Source organism: Aquila chrysaetos, chromosome 13 (genome assembly GCF_900496995.4).
Source record: "Aquila chrysaetos chrysaetos chromosome 13, bAquChr1.4, whole genome shotgun sequence".
Lineage (NCBI taxonomy): Eukaryota > Metazoa > Chordata > Aves > Accipitriformes > Accipitridae > Aquila > Aquila chrysaetos.
In genome coordinates, this window is record NC_044016.1 from 10,711,096 (window position 1) to 10,733,181 (window position 22,086).

A 22,086-nucleotide genomic window follows, 5' to 3' on the forward strand; every position below is an offset into this window, starting at 1 on the left:
GTAAACCATATGCTAAGGTGCTAGAACTGCTAAGCTATTGAGATATCACCATTGCAAAGCTTAGTAGTCCTTAGACTAAGCATATCCTGTATGTCTCACAAGTGTACCTGTTTTGCAACTTTTTTGGAACACCAGTCTTATCACACAATAAGGACTAAACACAGCAGTGGATTAACCAGCAGAAAACAACTGTATTCTCCAGGTAGTTAGACCATTAGCGTAAGACTGCAACAATTTCCCTTTAACAAAGGAAAAAGAAATGCCAATCTCTCTCTTATTTTCTTTTGCTATAAACAAAATACTGTCAACAAAGCCTCCAAGACTTCAAAACAATTTGATATAATTTTTTACATTATACTTATTTATGAGAGTGAGGGAGACAAGCCATGCCCTAAGATCTGCTGGCATATACCACGCCTTCTCACATGCGAGTCTTAAGAGAAAGACCTGCAGCATTACTCATCTCTTCAAATATTACAACCCCCCCCAGATTAAGCTTCTTTATAAATTTATTGGTCACATTCTAATACAACATCACTGTCACCAGCTGTTCAATTGTCTGACCAAGACCAACAAATATGAAGAAAAAATGTGACTATAATTACAGCCTAGTACAGATGGATACAAGACTGGTAGATAAAATGAAGCACTCCCAAGAATTTGCACCAAAAAAGGTATTTTCACAAATTACATGCTCTCTGACAATGGCATCTCAAAAAACTGCATCAAATCTAAACTCACTCCATAAGTTCAAAGCCAGAAAGGGCATGAGCCCACAATATCAAATATAAACTATCTTTCTTTTTTTTTTTTTTTTGTTTAAAAATATGAAAGATTACATTAAGAATGTGCAGAAGCTTGATAGAGGCTTTCCTGCTCTGGGATACATTGGAAGAACAAAAATTATCTTGATTAGCCTTACCACTAGAAGGCACCAGTTACATTTATTTACTAAACAGGTTTCAAGGACCACTATCTGGCATGAAGGCTAAGTGGCATGGAAAAGCCCGTATCTGTACCAGTAAAGTCTTACATCTTCCAAAACAGGTGGCTCTAACCAAACCGCAAACCACTTGCTGGGAATGGTCCCAGGCCCATGTGAACTCCCAAACTGTGCCTGGGAACTGTATGAAAGAGTGCTAGTCAGCTGGGCCAAAGCCATGCAAAGTGCTGTTCTAACAATCAACAGTATAAATAGTCACATTCCAATAGCTGCGAATGTTCCCAGACATTGTAATCTACCAGCATGAATGTACCTAAAATTTCATAATATACTAAAGCTGTACCAATGTTTATGCTGATCTGAACAAAACCCACTATTTTACTTTAAAATTGTTCATAGAATTTTGACAGGTAGATCTTTGGCAGAAATTATGCCAGATTATTTTATATCTGCTCATGAAAACAGGCAACAAGCAAAATAAGAGTGTTTAAGTAAAACAAACCGTGACATGGATTACACAGGTACTGAGCTCTCATTCTTTTTTACTTCTGATTCTCCAAATAAAGAATAAAATTTGCATTGAGAGGTCTCTAGTGGCACAACTGTAACAATTTCAAGTGTATCTGCTCTAATTGCCACCAAAGGAAAACAATATAACTGAGAAGACAAAGGAGACATTAAAGTGAAAAGATTTCTGCATGTGTGAATATGAGGTAGTACAGCAGCATCCAAAGACTTCTCTGAATTTATCTTCATTTGGGGAAAGTTTTTACAGCAGTGTATATTTGTTGGACTGTGTTTCTTCTAAGAAAAATGCCTTTTTTTTTTTTTTTTAAAAGAGGATATAGTAAGTCTTTGTACAAAATCACTGAGTTTGGCAGTGTGCATCAAAGCAGTAGTCAATGATTCCAGAATTTACTTTTAAAATCAGACAAGCATTGATATATTCTTATTTCGGGACCAAAAGCAAGAATCTCTTGAAACAAAACCCTATTTTTGATAAAAGGTAAGTCCAACATGAACTAGAACCATATCAGCAGCATTACAGCAATGAATCCTAACCATGCAGCCAGTTCCACAAATTGCATTAATCTACATGACGTTAGTGAAGACCTTATTTTGTATTACAACTAAGATACATAATTAAGATAATCCATAAAAGTGTTTAAAGATTGCTTATGGGAAAATATGCTACATGAGTAAATGTACAACAGTATTACTGTTTACAGATTGCCAATTTATGCTAGTAATTCTATCAACTACTCCTCTGCATTGGTTACCTCAAAGCTTCTTGTCAAATCAGTTTCCTTAGCCCGGGCTGCTAATAAAGCTTGCTCTGCTTTGCACAGCTTCTGGGTGAGATCACTGGTATCATGTTCCAAGCTTTGTTTCACTGCCATTACCTGTAAGAATGTTGAAAATCGACATTGTATTCACAGGCATATATAACTTTTTTTTAAACTCCCGTTCTTGAACTCCAACATCCTATTACAAAATAAAACTACATTATTTTATCCCACCATGAACCTAAGGTTGCTTTACTGTGGTTTAGAAAATCACTGCTTATTGCCTTTCCAGTCCTTTGCCTCTGACCAGAAAGGTAGTTTGTCTCTAAAATACATATATTTCTAGACTGTCTGAAATTGGATTAATACATCCAACTTGCAGCTACATCACCACAATGATATCTGTGGGATACAAATGAGATTGGGAATGTAACAGCCTTTTTGCTATGAGAATCAGAAAGTTAGGATCATAACTGCACTTATTGCTCCATTGACACAGATTTTATAAAAACTGAAGGGGGTTTGGCTCTTTCAAAATAGCCCTATAATGCTCCAGATTAAAAAGGAAGGAAATCTCATTATAGGGTCAAAAAAGGAAAAAAAAAGTCTATTCTCAGGTCATTAGGTAATAAATTAGCTTTCTTGGAGAGAGAACTAAAAGGCACCTGTTTTTCCTCTCTATGAAATCAATTTCTTCAGTAAGCATATACAAAAGAATGTGCATATTTCAGTTTCCACCGAAAACATTCAACTGAATGTATTCCCATGGCTATATTTCTAAAATAAGCCTGCAAGAATGCTGTTGTCAGTTTTGGAAATGCTGTTTCAGTTCAGCCTGCCTGTTAATGGGGGCTTGTCAATATAACTTTCAAAAAACTTGTGGCCCTTTTTAGAAATGCAGTTAGCTCTGCTGCTTTATAGCTGCTCTTGAGTTTTTTGAGGCTTTTAAACATTCCTCTTTTCTGGTCACCCACTCTTCAGGCTTGTGCTGCTTTCTAACTTCCTTCAAATTGTGGTTTTATGACAACTAATGTGTTCTAACAGCTAGCTGCTGCCAAAGCTGTGGAAGACCTCCTCCATACTGATGTTCCTCCTTACACAAGCTCTGACACTCATCTGATTTTGTGAAGAACCAGTTCAGGGACTAAACTGATCGCAAACACTTGTGCTTGTGTACACATATGCTAATTTATATATAATTTTTTCTTTGCTCTTTTAGCTCCTGTATCAGCTCTCTGCAGGGTCACATGAGGGGTAGCACTGCTAAAAAAAGAAGTACCAGGAGTGCATGGCCAGAGTGTATAAAATGGGATTGTTGTTCCAAAGGGCAACTACCCATTGATCAGTCTAGCTCCATCATCAAACTACACCTCTGCACGTTTTCTATATAAGGTGTCTCTTGTTATCAGCTCCAGCTGCTACTCTCTCAGACAGATTTATTTTAGCTGCACTGTTCTGCATTCACACCTCCTTCCCTATGGTAAGTGGACTAGCCCCAAACTTTTAACAGTCCCGTATTTCACAATTAAATACATAGTATTTCAGTGAGAAAAGGTAAATACAAAACAGCTAATACAAACTGTACAAAACATTAATACAAGTCCCCACATGAATTATTTTTTGCTTTCTATATAATTAAATTAAGGCCGTACTGCTGAGACAACTAAATATCGGCTCTAATAGATTTTAATACAAAAAAGCCTACTTTGTCAAATTCTGCCTGCAGAGCATTGAAGTCATTTTTGGCTTGCTGTAGCTCCTGATTCAGTTTGTTTCTTATCTGGTTGCACTGCTGATCCAGTGTTTGTAAGGAACGTTGCTGACAGGAGAGTTCCTGGAAAACAGTGGTATAGTAGCAAAGAAATAAACACATAACTGCAACAACTCTCTATTTTGGTTACTGGAGCCATAACAACTGATTTTCATTAGCAGATACTGCCTGCTCAGAGACACTTGTCTTACACAGTGAACAACAGTTTAAAAACAACTTTGATGCATGCTGCAAATGTCACATGGGCAAGAATGGCCCTAACCCAATTTAGGTCATCTGCTTAAAAACTCCATTACAGCAATATTCCTATCACAGAAAGGGAAAAAAATTAAAACTAGTGAAAGTAACAGTATTAAAATTCTTCATCGTAAAGATAAGTTCCATATAAGAATTACATTATACTACAAGTGGACAAATTCATCTCTGCTATTATTTACTTAGCATACTGTAGGGTTGATTTTTTTTCTAGGAAAATTTAAAAAATAGTCTTAAAATAATACCTAGCATGGGACTCAGCAACAAGATAATCTTACAAGGGCAGTCATGAAAACTGCACAAAAAATAGTGTTCCCAAAACAGACTTCCTGAAACCTGTAGAAGGACAATATAGTTCATGTGGATCTTACAACATGCCAAGTAGGCATCCATTAGGATAAACAGCTGTACTTGTCATTTCTCATGAGGCCTGTTCCTATGCCTTTGGACCTTATAGTTCTGATTCTGCACAGATTTCAGAGGTTTATTAGGATGTAAAACAGTAAGAGGCGTGAGGGTAATAAAAAGCAATGAAGGAAAAAAACCAGGATATTTATCAGCAATAATCGCTATGCAAAAGTTGCAATATGCTCTACTAAAATTCTAAGATCCTTGTGAAGGGGAAAAGGCAATAAAGCTCTTGTGCTTCTCTTATTAGAGTATAGGCATAGTTATTTCATACAGGCAAGCTGCTTCACTAAAAGACAAAGTACCATACTGTCACCAAACAGATCAAAAGAAAAGAAAGGACAAAAAAAAAAAAGGAAATATTAACAGTGAAGGAACTAGAGCTGACGTTTTCTGCAATGTGGCTCTGGCTCCCAGGTGCATGAAACTCCTGCACACAAGTCAGTGTATATTAGTCAGTCATATCTGAAATGATGTCAGCATCCCTCAGATTCTGCTCAAGAGCAAAAACAGGACAAGAGGCCCAAGCACTTCCTACACCAGTAAGACATCCAGTAAACAAACAGCTCTTGTTTATCAGGGAAAGTATGGATGAGTATAGAACTGTCATAAACAGAAAACCCAGAAAGATCAATGTCAATATATACATATGTGTGTATATAATTTAGCATTTTTCTACATAGAACCCAATATAGATAAATCTGCAACTGCATTCCCACACAAGGTGACAGAAGCACTATACAATTTAGAAAGGAAAGATGTGACACCAGCTGGGTGTCACAGTAGCTGACACCAGTAACTAATGCCGAGTAAAGTACATATTCACTCAAAAGAGTTCTGCAACACTCTGGTCAGGAGCATTTCCCAAGCTCATGGAAGGAGGCCCTTTGGACCCTAGTGCACTCCTTATTAATGAAACGATGAATTCAATATCATTATGTCCCAAAGCATTCCAGTAATTATTTCTAAAGCTGATGGACTGAAAAGACTCTAAGCCCTATGTGTAACAGTATAAGAGAGAAACTGCAAAAAACCTTTCTTTCCTTAGATGAATGCTCAAACCAAACAAAAAAAGTGCTTCCTCTAGTTTTAGATGTCAAAAAATCAGTTATGCACATCTAAGCTAAAAGTGGAGGCTCCTTCCATTGCCAGCAGGCAAACACCCAGTTCCAGAGTGAAGACCCATATCTAAGGTGTCTGGAATAACCTACCTTCTTAAGGTGCCTCTGTCTCTGCAGAGAGTAAAGTAGAGGCCTAAGTAACAAGCTTAGACTGACGACTAGATTTCAGATGTCTGAAGTAAGGTTTGAATCTCACCTTTTCAATCTGAAGCTTGGATGGAAATATTTAAATAAAATTTGAGACAGAACATTGTAAACTATGCCCTGATGTAAGCGTAACGCAAACTAGCAGGTGTTACCGTCTCGGAACAAGGCCTGGAGCTTCTCAGGCCTTTCTGAAAGTTCATGGATCTCACCTGCCTTCTAGAAACAGAAATGTAATAAGGACCACAGGAACAAGGCTTTACAGGATGGAATTCAGTAGGACCAGCGCCAGTATCTAGGTTTCACAGAAGGGAAGAGTCCCTCCTTGGGGAAGATGCACAGATCAGAATTTCCACAATATTACACAAATTTGGATGCCGGAACGTGTAAAACAGAGCCTTTAAATTGGACTTGACAGCCAACTATTATAAATAAGTGAATATTAAACAAACTTATAGCCTATAGCAGCTCACAGATCACAAACATTACAGAAAAAAAGAGAGCGTTCTTCACAGTTAATGGCCTTGCTGAACAACCTAGAATGACAGTATGTGGATTTACGTATTAGTCTTATGAAGGCTTTTTTGTTTCTAACTAAAAATAAATTTTGCTTCCCAGGAGCAGTTCCTGTGCATGGCACCTAAACTGCCTGACATCCAAGCTATCAGCTACTGAGACAAGCTGTAGCAACAAACCACCCATGTGGAGGATGATGTGCTGCTTCTCTGAAAGAATGTCTCAGAAATACCATATTCTTAAATGATCCCACTGAATAGAGTGCCAGTGCCCAAGAGGCATGCATCAGACATAGCAGAGCCAGTATGGACTGGGTTTGTAAGGAGAAACCATAACAGAAGGTTCATGGGCCTTCAATCCATCTTTTGATGAATACGACGACTGCTATATTTGGATCTGTCAGCAGTGTTTTTTTCATGTTACAACTATTCAAATACAAAGATCAGTTCTTCTTATTTACCACTTCTAGACAAGGTTCAGTATCTCTTTGAGATCCTGGGTTAGCATCTAGGTTAACAGACTTCATGAAACCACTTTTTCACTCAAAGAGCATTGGTAGAAGCACTGTTCACTCCAGCAGAATTCTTCTGCTAATTATTTTATCTTTCTGGATATACCTTGGAGAAAAGGTTTCAGGTTAAACATCTGACACAACAGTAGTCTTCTTCAGAGCAATGCCCTTACCCAATCCCCAAAGCAAACTTAAAATGCCCATCTGAAATGGCACTATCACTTCCAAATCTATGTCTTGGATTTCCTAACACTGGTTATGTTATTAAGCTTAAAAAGAAAAAAACAAATACTTTAGACCTAATCCAAATCAGTGTTAATGCTAAACATAACTTCACTCCAGAAAAGTTCCCGGGGTACTGCTACACTTTGTCTCTCTGCAAGAGCTGGCATGACAGAAATGGAAGACACTTGTGCCAATCCTGTATTTTTACCATCTTCTGAGCATGAACCAAAATTAGAATAACAGAGATATAATCCTAAATAAATTATTTTCCTGTATGCGAGATGGAAGAAAAATTAACTCAGATTCCACAGAAATAATTGAGTCAGTTATTAAGTTTGAAAGCACATATACATAATTCTGTGAACAATGAAGCCTAGTTTCTCATGGATTTCTATCTCAATTGGGTCTCTCGCACATAGTCTAGTGAATACTAACATAATTCTGCATCTCTCCAACAGCCTCTCCCCTCTATTGGGATGTTTGTTTTCAGTTTTTCAGTTAGCGTTTGCAACTTTTACCTCTCTATCAAATGTGATTGCAATTAACTGAAAAGCAGATACACAAAATAAGTGATGTGATTTCATCTCCTCAGGAAGACAAAATTAAAAAGTTCTTCTTGCCTTACCTGTTGGTATTCCTTTTCCTTTGCCTTTATTTTCTGTTCTAAAGACTGACGAGCACTCTCAGCATTTTGTCTTTGGCAATTCAGTTCTTCTGACAATCTTTTCACCTTTTGCTCCATCATTTGGACCTATAATAATTTAGTTATCAATCACAAGTGTTAAAAACGCAAGTGATGTTTTATTTAAATTTATATGCATTTATATAAAAAGACTGATTTCACCTACTACAATTGTTGTAGCATTCATATAACCTACAGCAAAACTTTAGCTGGTACCATATAAATTCTTAGCAATCCAAAGTACTAAACTCATACTTGTTTATGTTAGTGAGAATACATATACATAGAGAATATATGTATAGAGAGAATATATATACACTTATATGTATATAGTTAGGGGGGCATGTATGTATATATACACATGTGTATACATACACACAAAATAATAAAAACATCTTCAGAAAATCAGTGTCTTTGACAGTCTACATAAATGTACTGTATCTGATACTAAAAATAAGAGTCCATTTTCAGTACCTCATGTTGCTATGAACTAAAGAATGACCACTAACTGCTAAACCACTACATGTTTATACTGAAAATAACTGGATATTCAACTGAATTTCAGAGTCATTCAGCACATTGATTTGGACAGGAAAAAAAGGAGCAACTATCGTAGTCTACTTCAACAACAACAGAATAGTGTTTTTCACAATTTAAACTTTAATTAAAAAAAAAAAATCAGTAGCCTATGTTCTACGTTAACCTCCATGTTAAGAGTATTTCAGCTTGTTATCTAATTCAGTTTATTATGTTAATATTGTTAACTTAGAGAGTAGAGCAATGTCCACCTAACTCTCTAAACAGAAAAATGCATTTTTATTCTAAACCCAATCTGTTAATGCAAAAGTACAATTATTTTTTTTTCCCAAGGGGGTAAGAAAAATGGCAAAGGGTGAACAGGACTGTTTTCTTTTCCAGCAACAATGGCTGTTTAATGAGTTAGTGAAACAATAGTCCATCTGTGTCATAAGAAAATAAGAAGCAGGTAGTAGTATTGGGCTGTCTGATTATTAGGCACAGCCTGTAGGGATCGTGAGCTCCTGTAAGATCACATGGAAACTTGCCTACAGAAGGGGTGCAGGCCTCACAAGATGTGAAAATACTTGATAACACAGACGAGGTGCTGTGGTCGAGGTCTGTGAATAGTACTAGTGACAAAGAAGCACACAAGGGGCATGCCAAAATTAAATTCAGGCTATGAGGCAGGAAACCAAAATCCAGAATCTCAATGCAGTTCTACATCCAAAGCCCAGGGGGCAGGCAGAGATCCAATTTCAGTACAAGAAAGAAGAAACAGAACAGAAAGGAGCAACCTTCAGATAGCAGGACCAAAGGAACCTTCTGGGACAAGATGCCGCGCTGCACTTCAATTCAAATGGGGCCAGTCAGTCCTACTCCTCATCATCCTTCCCCAGGCATGTGCCTAGCTATAAAACCTTGCTCCTTCCCTTGTGCCCCTTCAATTCCTTAGTAAAACAATCCAGCTCTCTTAAATCCATAGAAAATTAACAAGGCAAAATTAAATATGTAATATCCTAATCATTTAGGAAGTTGAATCAGGTCATTGGGGAGAATCAAATAAATGAAAAGAAAGACTTTTTTAGAGGAATTGAGCTGTTAGGTTGGGTCAGCTGTCTTCCCACAAACTCACCACAATGCCAGTGCCTTTATGTAGTCAATGGACTGTGTCAAGAATATGATTTTACCTTACTCCCAGCCAAGACTTCCCCTAAACCAGTTCCTCACAGAGCTAGCAATAGCCGAATTTTACTGTCTCTCTCAAAAGGCAGACTGATTAACCCTCAACATGCAAAGGTTTATTTTTTAAGGACCAATACAGGAGTTGTGGGAAAGAGCAGTTTTCCAATGTATTTAGGTAGCATGTAGAAACTTCCTGACAAACATGGATAACAAATATTATACCCTGAGAAGATACACACATAAACATCTTTTTTCCTATCCTGTAGATGAATTAAAGTAGTAGAGAAAAAGTAAAAAGATAGATTGGAAATATGAAGATTCAAGGAATTATGACATCTGTGCACTACTTTCAAATTTGTCAAATGCTGTGAAAAAGGACTTTAGGAAGGTAATGCAACTTGATTAATCAAGAAAGAGAAAACTCTTCTTACTTGCTATCATCTGCAGTTTGAATTAAATGATTTTAAACACTAGCATTATCTTCTTTGCATGATTATGAGCAAAAATCTGAACAATTTCACAGTTTTATATGTATGTATTTAAATATACTCTGTAAATTCCTGACTAAGCAACTTGTACTATCCTATTGGTTTTTTTACTATGAAACCAAACTCCTTAGTATTCAGTTGTGAAATCCCATTTAGAAACTACATATATTCTAAATCTTGCATGGCATTTTTACCTAGATTTTATTTTACACAAGTATTTTACAATCCAAAGACTGTGCCCCCACAACATTCTGTAGTATAAGCAAGTTACTGATTTTCAGCCAAAGTTGCACAACAGAGTCTATTTAAGGTCAGAACTTGCCACCAGATGTCATTGTTGCTCTATGCAATTTGATCAGAAAATATTTTTCAGAATTCCAGTCAATCTTGCCTGAGGATGAAAAATATTTGTTCGGGTGGTATAAGAACCTTCCAGAAAATGGGTGACTGCTTCCAAGTATTTACATTTTTACAGGTAATACATATCAAACTAACATTTACTTCTAAAAACTTGATCCTCAGCAAATGCTCAAGAAACTTAACTGAGAACCTTGGTTCTTACTAAAATGTCTGAAAACTGACACACATTAATACTGGGAATGAATTGTAAGCACAGTCAGAAGATGTGTGATCCAACATTTTACCTGCGTGGTGGCTTGATCAAGTTGTGTTCTCATTTGAGTCAGTTTATCTCTGGTTTTGTTCAGAACTTTATCCTTCTCTGTTAATTCCAACTTCATCCTGTCCAGCTGCAGTTCAGCCTCTTGATGTTTATTCATGTGGGTTTTCTTCACTTTTTCTTGAGCTTGCAGCTGTTGTTCTAGGTCTTTAACAGTGGAATTTAACTCTGAATTTTAAAAACAGTAAAGATTAGGGATACTTTCTGCTTTAAAAGGTACGTCTTCCAGGTACTTAAATTTCCAAGTGTCTACACATTCTCAAATATTTAGTATGTTTGATAACAACCCAAGCTCCTGACACAGGCAGACACCCTGTAAAATGTTCAGCAAGCTAAAACAAAAGTTTCAACTCTCTTCTACTACATCAATGACCAAAACGATCAAGACCAAAAGACAGTTGACTCTAAATCAATAATTTCCACCTTGTAATATATGAGAACACAGCAAAATGCAAGGTCAGGCATAAAGGCTGCAAAGACAATTTGTTCCTCTGCTGGTTTGCTTTTGTTTGTTTATTTTTGTTAAAACACATAGAAACATGTCACTTGACATATCTATTTTAATTTTTTTTTTATTTTTGAAAGGAAAGATATCCACTACAAGCATTTTTTTGGGGCAACTGTGAGCCTCTGCTTCCAGGAGGCTTTTCAGCTATCAGTCATCTATATTTTATATTTTAACCATTTCCCTGTCCCAAAGCAGCGTACATATAAAGCGAAACCAAGTGATCTTGTCACAAAATCCACCAGTAAGAGTTTACCTTCCAAAATCACAATATAATTTTACAGCAGAAAACTTTAGGCAGCTATAGGGAGTGTTACCCACAATTACTATTATCTGGTAATTCTTTTTGTTAAAAAAACCCTGTCTTCCTGATGCTGAATTTATATGGCTTCCAAGTTGGAAATGCTGCCTAGATTGAAGTTTTACATGTAGGTATTTGAATAAGCAGTTTGGAGAGTACAGGAACTTGTAAAACAGTCCTACAAGAAACAGTGGAAAAGCTGGTCCAAATAGTAGGTTTAAGTATATGTTCACCAAATCCACAACAAACCACTTGCTCTCTTCCAACTATCAGGTATCAAGAATGAGTATTTCTTCATGTCAATATGTGTAATAGAGGACCATATCTTGCTTTTTCCTTGTACTTTTTGCATCATACTTCATTCTGTGCTTCCAGTAACATCCATTATGGACAAACTTAGTTATGCATTAAGCATGTTCAGTCAATTAATTTTTAACACAGGTATTGCTCAGCCATAAATCTCAAGACTCATACAAAATTAAGGAAGCAATATAATTTAACAGTGACATGTAATGAAATCCTGAAGTTTTTTAACTCTGTTTTAAGAGATCTGTTCCATGAGCAATGGAATTATTGGAGTAGGCCATTTTCCTTTTATATAATGTCCCCTACCCACACCAAAAATACAAACCCTTCCCTTCTAACTCTCACACCCCTTACGTAAGAGATACCACAGCTTGTGGATAATCTCTATGTACTAGCTGATCTTTGAAAATATATACACCAACAGCCAGCTGGGCTAGCTGCCAAAGGCAACAACAGGTATCTTTCTCTTTTCCTCGCTAAAGCACTAATTTCAATACCTCTCTTCTACCCACACACCAGCTTTCATGAAACCATATAGGAGACTGCCTCTGGGTTTTAAAAAAATATATCAGATACCTTGGTTCTGTGCTCTTAGCTGCATCACAAGTGAAGAATTACAATTCTCAGCAAAGCTGTTGTCGAACGCATTCTTTTCCGATACTATACTCGAATTTGTTTCTTTTTCTGATGGAAAAGAAGATGTTGTAGAACTTCCCCTTATAGGTGTTTCTTGATTTCTAGATGGTGTCTTTTCTGGTTGCCATGAAAACACAGATGAGGAAGCCTGATGCCGAGCAATCTCCCTATGACTCAAAGAGCTTTGAGGATGAGGCTGATTTCTTTTCTGTGTCCAAGAAAAAAAATCTATTGCTGAACACCAATATTGAAGTTTTCAAAGTACTAGCCACAATAATTACTGCATTGCTTCCTGGAATCATGTCATTAAATTTGGAGCCTGAATGTACTGGGTAGACTTTGTTCAATTACATTTTCCAGATGCATTACTCCACTTTTTTTTTTTTTTTTTAAACGCTTAATTTTACTTACCATCTTAATTATTGCAATTATTTAGTATTACAAAATACTGTGTGGTCTTCAACAATATTAATCAACTCTTTTTCAGATCACCGATGAATACACTGAATAGCATAGTTCTCTTTACCAATCCTTTTCAGGCTCCACAGTTATCATTCCCCAGCTGTAAAAACTGACCATTTATTGCCACTGCCCTCAATCTTTACTTTTAAATTTGCAAGAAGAACTCGCCCTTATCAAAACTGTTTTCTTTTTACAGTGTTTTGTGGATATCCAATGGCATTATACTGATGACACTTAACTCACACATTCTCTAATTTATTCTTTAAAAAACAAAAACTCTGCAAATACGTGAGGCGTGATTTCCCTTTACAAATAAATGGTTGATCTTTTCTCCATATACCATACCTACGTATGCATCAATAAACATATTGCTTTAAGTTTCTAACAATTTGCCCAGGACAAAAAGTCGGCCTGACTAAACTACATTCTGAGGAATCACCACTGTAAGCTTTTTTTAAAAAATGGCATCATCCTTGTCACCTTCCAGTGTCAAGAGAAGAATGAAATAAGTTGCACATCACAGTGATTCAGCAGTCCCACACTGAAGTGCCCTATCAATTCATGGGTAAATATTATCCATATCTGGTGATTTTTTTTATTACTATTCATTTTATCAATCTACTTTAAAACTACTTCTGACTTTTCAATTTGAGGCTGTGCCACAGATTCAACCCCAATAAAGAAAGGCTTTGATATAGAAAACTTTTTAAGCCTTTAGATAGTAAATACCAAATAAAAAATGATTTCAGCTTTTCTGCAATGGCCCTTTTTTCCTTGAGGGCTTTCACATCTTAGTCATCTATTGGCCTCAGAGATTCCCTAACACGGTTCCTACTAATGTGTTTGAAAAATTTACTAGTTTTTATTTGCTAGGCCAGTTATTTCTCATAATCTTTTCAAGGCTATTTTATTATCCTATCATATTTAACTTGGCAAAACTGACACTGTTTTCTCTTGTCCTTGCTTGCATGACACTTCCAGTTTTTGAAGGATGTGTTCTCATTTTTAATGTCCTTCTTTCCTTTGCTATTCAATTATGCTGGCTTTTCTGGATTCTCCAAGATTACTTCTGAATGGCAGTACACACAGATTAATTATCTTTTTTTTTTTAATTATACTTTCAGTGATGTAGAATCTATTTCACTAGTTTTCCACTCCATTTTCCAAGATCACTCAGTAGTAACTTTCTTAGATATCACACATACCATTCTGAAGAGATACTTACCTTAACCTGGATGGTTCTCAGTTCTAATTCTAGTTTTTTTCTTTCTTGTACTTCTTTCTTATATTTTTCTTCTAGTTCTTCAAACTTAGCATCTGCAAAGACATGATGAATACTTCTTCATAATCTAACTTAGTACATAGGTAATCTTTTCTAGCCTATTACTATCACAGGAATGATAAAAATGAACAGCTATCAGAAGTCTCAGATCACAAGGATGAAACAACTATATATACAATATGGTCAGTAATTTAGGACCTCAAAAGTACACTGGTGGGATATCTGGAACTTGATATTAGAATGAAAACACAGCTGTTAAAAGCAAGGATCCAATGCCAGAATTTTATTTTTTTAACCTCTCTCTCTCTAAAAAAATATGTGTGTGTACATATAATATATACACATTAAAAAAAATTATATATAACATAGATAGGTTACATTTTATATACACATACACACAGATTACATACTTTTTTAAATTTTCCTACCAGCATGCCAATAACATTAATATTACTAAGAAATGATCAGAAAATAAAGCTGGATCTTTTCCTTAAGTTCCCTTCAAATGCAATAGGAATTGGACAAATAATTTATTTAGGATTCGTCTGCTGAAACTGTAAGAGGAGCATATTAGTCCAAAACAAAAGTCTTGCTTCCCTTTTCTTAAATTTGTATATAATTCTACAACTCACTCAGGAAAATTCTAGAACTAGAATGCTTTGTAGCATTCTAGGAAGCAGTTGAGGGAGGTGATTGTCCCACTACACTGCACTGGTGCAGCCCCACCTCGAGTACTGCACGCAGTTTTGGGTGTGTCAATATAAGGACATCAAACTATTAGTTTATGTCCAGAGGAGGGTGACCAAGATGGTGAAAGGTCTCCAGGGCAAGACTTACAAGGAGCAACTGAGGTCACTTGGTTTGCTCAGCTTAGAGAAGGCTGAGAGGTGACCTCATCACAGGCTACAGCTTCCTCGAGGAGGGCAGCGGAGCGGGAGGTGCTGATCTCCTCTCTCTGGTGACTAACAACAGGACACGAGGAAATGGAATGAAGCTGCATCAGGGGAAGTTCAGACTGGACATAAGGAAAAGGCTCTTCACTGAGAGGGTGGTCAGTCACTGGAACAGGGTCCCCAGGGAAGTGGTCACGGCACCAAGCCTGTCAGTTCAAGGAGCATCTGGATGACGCTTTTAGTCATATGATTTTAGTTTTAGGTAGTCCTGCGTGGAGCAGGGAGTTGGACTCAGTGATCCTTATGGGTCCCTTCCAACTTGAGATATTCTATGATCTTAAAGAATTTAAGACTCCAGCTTTCAAAGGAAAAAACCTCCGCAGCAATACCATTTTAAATACAGTTATTTAAATCATTTTAATCTAATCCCCATTTCAGGAGTGCCACGCTTAATGGAATGCTTGACATTGCCTCTATTGTACCCCTTTTCAGATATGTATAAAGAAATTAAAAGGAACAAGAGTGCAAGAAAGTATCTCAGATTTCCCATCGGAGTAAGATTGAGATGCCAAACTCACAGAACATTTGTTCGCAGCAAAGAAAGAGGTAAACAGCAGGGGTAATATTGAACCCATCAAAGTTTTTCAGCATAGACAGCATAAGGGTGTCTGGCTACAGAACAGTTCTCCAGTTAAAGAAACTTACTTTCGCTTTACCAGTTCATTCAAATATTTTAAATCTATTTTAATGTCACTAATTTGTCACTAATTGATGTCACTAATTTGAAGATAGAAGTGATGCTTTGAAATGGATACAGTGCAAAAATTGTGCAGATTATCATGCACATTAATAGTCTAAGTAACAAATATTTTTCTAAGGAAATAACATATGACTGTTGACTGAACTTTAGCTAAAGTACTTGTGGTACATGAAGGAAGAAATTTGCTCTTCACTACATGAAGGGAAGAGTGGACACTAAGAACAGGCATTCAAAAAATTGCTGCAGTGTGTTGACAGATATTCCTATTACTATTCCATGTCCATCAACGTAGTGCTAAAAAGATGTAATATTTGCAATAAGTTTTCAATCTGCACTAATAATTTTTAAACTGGCAACCTGTGGTGCTATGAATTAGACACTCTCATAATAAGCTATACAATAGGCATTAGGCAACACAGTACAAGTGTAGTGTTCAAAATACTCCTCCACCTTCCAAGAAAGCTGACAGTTAACTATCTGTGCTAAATGAAAAAAAAAAAATCATTTACCATTATGACTTTGAATTGGTGTTAAAGGAGCTGTAAAACTTTTCTGTGGAGTGCCACTGAATGATAAGTCTCCTGCAGCCGATGTTTGCTGACTTCTGTCAAGCTCACATTTGTATCTGTTTGGGAAAGCAGCAGCAGCAGAAATTAGTAATGGAAACTAAAAGGTTAATTATCTATTTTTAAGAGCCTGAAATACACAAATAAATTATATGATTCTAAGAACTCAATTTAAAGATCAAGTCAAGATACATCCACTGAAAATTTTTAGGTATTGTAACACAGAAATATGAAGAAAATATTTAGAGTTTCAACATATTTCATCAATTACATCGGAGTCACAGCTAAAAAACAAGCAAACAAACCCCAAGTAGATGAACATCAGTTAGAACTGCTTAAGGTCTCACTGTATGAAGCTGTAGTCCAGCTAAGCACACTCAAATCACTGTAAACACTGATCATATAAAACTCTTACTCTTCAGTAAACATCTTTATAGTAGGAAACATACTACTTTTATTCTATGTTCTGATACTGTGCACTTTGAGAAACCTACATATACCTCATGAAAATGGAAGGGAATACCCTCCACCTAACAGTGTATTTTTCATGTGTAGCATTTACATTGCTACCCAAAACATCACAGCAGACTACACATTCCAGTGACTTCTGTGAGCATGAAGAGTTACAAACTCATCCAATGAAACCAGCTAACTAGTTCAGAGGTTATAGAGCAACTTCCATCCTGCCCAGTGAGTACAGGTTCCAGACTGCAGTCCATCACATTAGTGACTCTACAACTTGCCTTTCTATTTCCCCCTCCCTTTTATAGCATACCAGGAACTCCTCTCCCAGTGGATTGTCAGTTGCTATGAAGTGGTAAATAACCAGTTATCAGCATAAAACAAAACAGTACCAAATACGAAACCAATTGCCAAGATCAAGCTGTATGTACTAACTGACGATCTTCCGTGATGGACAGCTATGTAAAGTAATATAATGGGAAGGAGAGAATTCAGTAAACTGGACTTAATTTTGGGAATGGATAAATGGAATGCATATCCTTAGCCCACAATCTCTCTGGCCCAACAGTTGACAGCAGATACAGAAAACATGAGTGTGGTTCTATCAACCCTGTTGAACCTCACTAGATTCTTCTTTGACAGATCTCAGCAACTCCTTACACAAAGCTGGTGCTTCTACGTGCCATAAATTGTTTTGCTGAAATTTAGAATCTTTTCACAGCAGTCACATACTTCAACTGCCTTTAGTTTTCCCAAAGGGGGATGGCAGGGCAGGGGGCAAAGGGAAAAAACAGAAAGACCAACACAGCTTCCTCTTTATTTGCTTCTATTAGGACATATATAAGGCATACCACCCAAAACTTAAAGGAATTAGACATACTGCAGGCCATGAAAAAAAAAAAAAAAACCCCAAACAAAAAAAACAAGCCAACCAGACCAAAAACAAACCATGAAGAAACCTGTTATCATAGATTCACCCCTCTCTACACCAGTAATTCTGCATTAGTAGTAGTAGCACAACAGTTTATTGCATAGGTAGGATACTCAGCCTTATTGATGCACACAAAGTTTCAGCAATACTTTTATTCAAGAATGGAGGGTGCCTCTAGTATGAGAGCATGTTTAACAGATGACAACATTCACTTCACTATGGGCAACTGTTCCATTTGTCAGATGAAGGATTTTAGATATGTCTACATTACAGAATATTCTTTTATTGCATGAATTGCATTCCACCTCTACAGACAGTACACACATACTGTCTCAGTAGTAACAGTGTTTGCAAGCTGAGGTGTTATGAATTAGGCACTCCTTTACAAAAGCAACTGGATTCAGTGATTCAGTCACAGCACCATTGCTTCTGGCAGCTTCCTCTTCTACTCCAACAGATGTTCATGCCTTCTTCTTCCAGTGGTCATATTCTATCGGTAGACTTGATCTTACAGACTGACTTGTCCATGTACTTTCCTTGCAACTTCAAGATCTTCGCAGGTTTCTTTTGCCAAGTGACTCAGTTGTGCTAGGGGGTTTTGTTGTTTAAAATCACAGACTGAATGGCTCCCTTTTCACGTGATACTGCAGAATTCCCCCCAAATTAAACAGGAACTATAGGTGCTAGCACACAGATTTAATGTAGAAGTCTGTATGTGCATGTGTGTATGTAAAGACAGGCCGATGTTTTGAGATTTTGGTCACAAAATCTGAGTGAAGCATGAGATGAAGAGAAACTAGAAGACCATGAAGGATTAAGTGAGCAAAACATGAGAAAATAACCACTGTACATAGGTTAGAAACATACAGCAAGTCCTCACCTTTTCAGTTCTTGTTCTAGCCTTTCGATGTCTTTCTTGCTGGAATTCAGTTGCCCTGACTGAATGTTGACTTGAGATTCTTTTACTTGAAGATCATGTAAAGTTTTCTGCTTTGCTTTCTCAAGACTGTCACACAATTCCATCAAGCTCTGGTTCTCTCTCTTTAGTATTGCAGCTTCGTTTTTTTCATTTTCAACCTAGTTGAAATAGAGACCATTTAAAAAAGGTCTCAAGTCCTCTCTACACTTCGGTGCAATTATTATCATTTTAATAACATGAAGTTTATATACTGTTATTTTCTTCCTAGCATTTCAAAATCCTGACAGCACTGAAAACCTCCAATATACTCGTTGTTTAAATATTCTTGGGTGTGAACAAAACCACATTTTCTAAAATTCAACTCAGTAACATTAACAATTTCTATTTATTGACTAGATACAAGCTCATAAAAAAAAAATCATCAATCCTCAAATACTAATAATCCACACTAGTCTGCATTCTTCACTGATCATCTCGCTTCTCTTTCCAGCCTATCAACTTTAGCAACCAGAATACCTTGAGTCACTAAAAGAGTACACAATGATTATCAAGAGTCACAGGTTTGAAATTGGAAAGAGCCTGGCAGTAGAAGTGTCCTTCTCTTCCCCTCCAGCTTCTGAGGGGCAGGCTACAGTCAGGCTACATTTTTGCACAACATTATTCTTTTGACTGAAAAGTAGTAAGCATTAGCTGCTGCTTCTGAGAGTTTTAAAGCACACCCCTTCTTTTTGTCTGGGGAGCACAGCAGTTCCTCTGGATGGTTGAAATAAGTACCTGGAAATTCCCAGGAAGAAACTCAAAGAAAACTACTAGGCTTAAGTTTTGCTAGGAAGTTGTAGCAGCCTAACGGGAATAAAAGGCAACCTTTGTAAATTGCCTCTGAGCTGTATTCAAACATTACAAAACAAAATTCAGCCAAATGGGTCACTTCTGATTTGAAGCACGGCAGGACCCTGACCAAGAGGGTCTCTGGTTTCCTGGCTAGAGGGCTAACAGGGTAGAGTCGGATGAGGTGTAAAACTACAGCCTTAAAGAAAAAGAAAACCAAATCCCCAAATATAGTCTCTACAAGGAAAAGAGAGAATTACATAAACTAAGTAAAAGATGATAGGTATCTGCAGGCAAGGTGAAACAGTAAGAGGCTGTCAACCATGCAGCTCTGATATAAAACAGGCCTAGTTTTTATCAAGATTTTTAACAGGCATAACAATAAAGTAATTTCTTTTCCTAATCATAAAGAGATGTAGGAAAGCCTCAAAGTAAACATAAACACTTGAACATTCATGCCAGACACAGATAGGAGGCAGGAATTCTATTAACAGTCAATGAGAACTGAACAGAAGGGAGAATATGGTTAAGTATGAAGAGCAGCAGTTTATACTTCTATGCTACCCTTCCGGTCAGTCAGTGGGAAGAAACAAAACACTAACCTACCCCCTAACAACAACCAGATAATAAATCTTTATAATTGTGTTTAGCATGGAGAACGGCATTTTAGGAAAATTACTGCAGTACCTACGTTACCTTCTGTTTCTGTTTTTGCAAAGCTGCCTCCAAAGACTCTAGCTGGAATTGTCTTTGCTGACGCTCCTTTTTAAGCTTGTCTACTTGACTTTCCAGCTCATGGATCTTCTGAAGGACTCTGGGGGAGAGGCCTTCTTTCCATTCCTCCACAGCCCAGCTCATATTGACAGGATTCTTGTTTAATACAAAATGGGTAGTACTATGCCTGAAACACAAAGCCAACTACAATTAGATCTTGAAAGAGGTTAAATAAGCCTCCCTTTTAAATAAATTGCATTTTTAAGCTTAGCATTGATTAGAATAGGGTATTTCAGAACCACACAGTCTTCCTGATCTAAGCACCAAGCAGCAGCTTTTAATATTAGGTCTTATTTTGACATACTTCTGTCCAGTTAAGATGAGATTTTAAAACCTCACATTAATCAATCTCCTAACAATAACAGGGTTTATATTCTTATAATTGCATTTGACTGCTGTATTTCAGAAAGTTTCTCTCCACATCTTATTTTGACGTTCACGTTGCAGATAGTCATTGGCACTTACGATGGCATTGTACTTCAATGGTGTTTAACCTGAAAGCCTTGCAAAAAAACATGCCTTCGTTTTAGGTGGCAGCGATGCTTCCTTCATCACATAAGTTTTTCAGAGGAATAGTGCTGAGCTCGGGGCACTGAAAATGCTCTCTACTGGCAGAAACAGTTCTACGGCACTTAGTCCTTAAACACAGGTTTGACATGCTCGCTCGTACGGTTTTATTTTTTATTGTTGCAATGACTCCGCCCCTGGAGGGTCTAGCACGGGCTTATTTTCTCGAGACACCAGCACAGCTCAGAGATTATTTGTGAGAGAGAAATTGCCTCAAAATAAAACTAGAGATCAACGACGGACGGACAGAGCCCACCCAGGACTGTGAGGCCGCGGGTGTCAGGAGTCTCACCGGGCTTGACCCTCGCTCGGCTGAGGCAGCGGCTCCCCGGCTTTGCCGCCTGCCGGTCCCCCCTCACGGGGACGGACCGCGCCGAAGGCAGGTACCGCACGCACCCCCGCCCTGGGGGAAAGCCGGGGGCAGTGCCCTGCTAACGGCGCTTACCCGTTCTATTAAGGCGTCATCGGAAGACACTGCGAGGCGCGCGGAGTACCGCAGCGCACCGGCACACTCGCGTTGCCTGACACCCCCCGCTCCGGGCCGCGCCGAGGCGGACAGCCGCCCGGAGCCCCCGCCCGACCGCTCGCTCGCTCGCTCACTCACTCACTCACTGTCAAACGCCGACCGGGGTCCGGCGGCAGCCACCCAAACCCCGGCTGCTGGCTGGGCTCCGGCTCCCACAGCCCCTCAGCGCCGGTGGCGACCGGCGGAGCGCGGCCTATCGCCACGACAGGACGCGCTCCCCGCCGCAATTCAAAGCTGCCGCCGCCCCGGCGGCCGTTTGTGCACGCCCAAGCAATGGCGCGCCCGAGCGCGCTGATTGGTCCCGCCGCGACGCCACTCGCCACCCGGACCTCGCCACCTTAGCAACGAGGGCGCAGCGCCAGGTCCCCGGCCCTCGTGATTGGATGGTTCGGAAACATTCAAACTCCATTGGAAGTGGCAGCGCAGGGACGGGGCGGAGGCGGCTCGTGATTGGCCCCGGAGGCCGTTGCCTACAGCTGGGCGGGGCGACCGGCCGTGAAGGAGCTGCGGGCAGCGCCCCGGCCAGCGGCGGGCGATTGACGTCCCCCCGCAGAGCCAGCCCCCCGGGAGAGCCCCGCTGTACGGCCCGGCCCGGCGGGAAGGAGAGTCCTGTGAGGAAGGCGCAGCCGGAGGGGCAG

At 38.5% G+C, this 22,086-nt stretch overlaps 1 protein-coding gene across 5 annotated transcripts in view; it reads right to left on the reverse strand.

Moving 5' to 3' along the window:
* Positions 1-21,617, reverse strand: part of CENPF (centromere protein F) — a 44,462-nt gene extending 22,845 nt beyond the window's left edge. For 3 of the 5 annotated variants that reach the window (XM_030035955.2, XM_030035953.2, XM_030035951.2), the window contains exons 1-10: positions 21,535-21,617; positions 20,278-20,482; positions 18,715-18,911; positions 16,385-16,500; positions 14,166-14,257; positions 12,419-12,686; positions 10,696-10,898; positions 7,806-7,931; positions 3,935-4,063; positions 2,224-2,346 (exon numbers count right to left, since the gene is read on the reverse strand). In XM_030035955.2, coding sequence (XP_029891815.1) covers positions 2,224-2,346; positions 3,935-4,063; positions 7,806-7,931; positions 10,696-10,898; positions 12,419-12,686; positions 14,166-14,257; positions 16,385-16,500; positions 18,715-18,911; positions 20,278-20,439 — 1,416 coding nt within the window. In that variant the 5' untranslated portion in view covers positions 20,440-20,482; positions 21,535-21,617. Of the gene's footprint in view, positions 1-2,223; positions 2,347-3,934; positions 4,064-7,805; positions 7,932-10,695; positions 10,899-12,418; positions 12,687-14,165; positions 14,258-16,384; positions 16,501-18,714; positions 18,912-20,277; positions 20,483-21,530 lie in introns of all 5 variants that reach the window. The other 2 variants (XM_030035952.2, XM_030035954.2) reach the window with 2 other exon arrangements.
* Between the last annotated feature and the right edge of the window lie 469 nt (positions 21,618-22,086).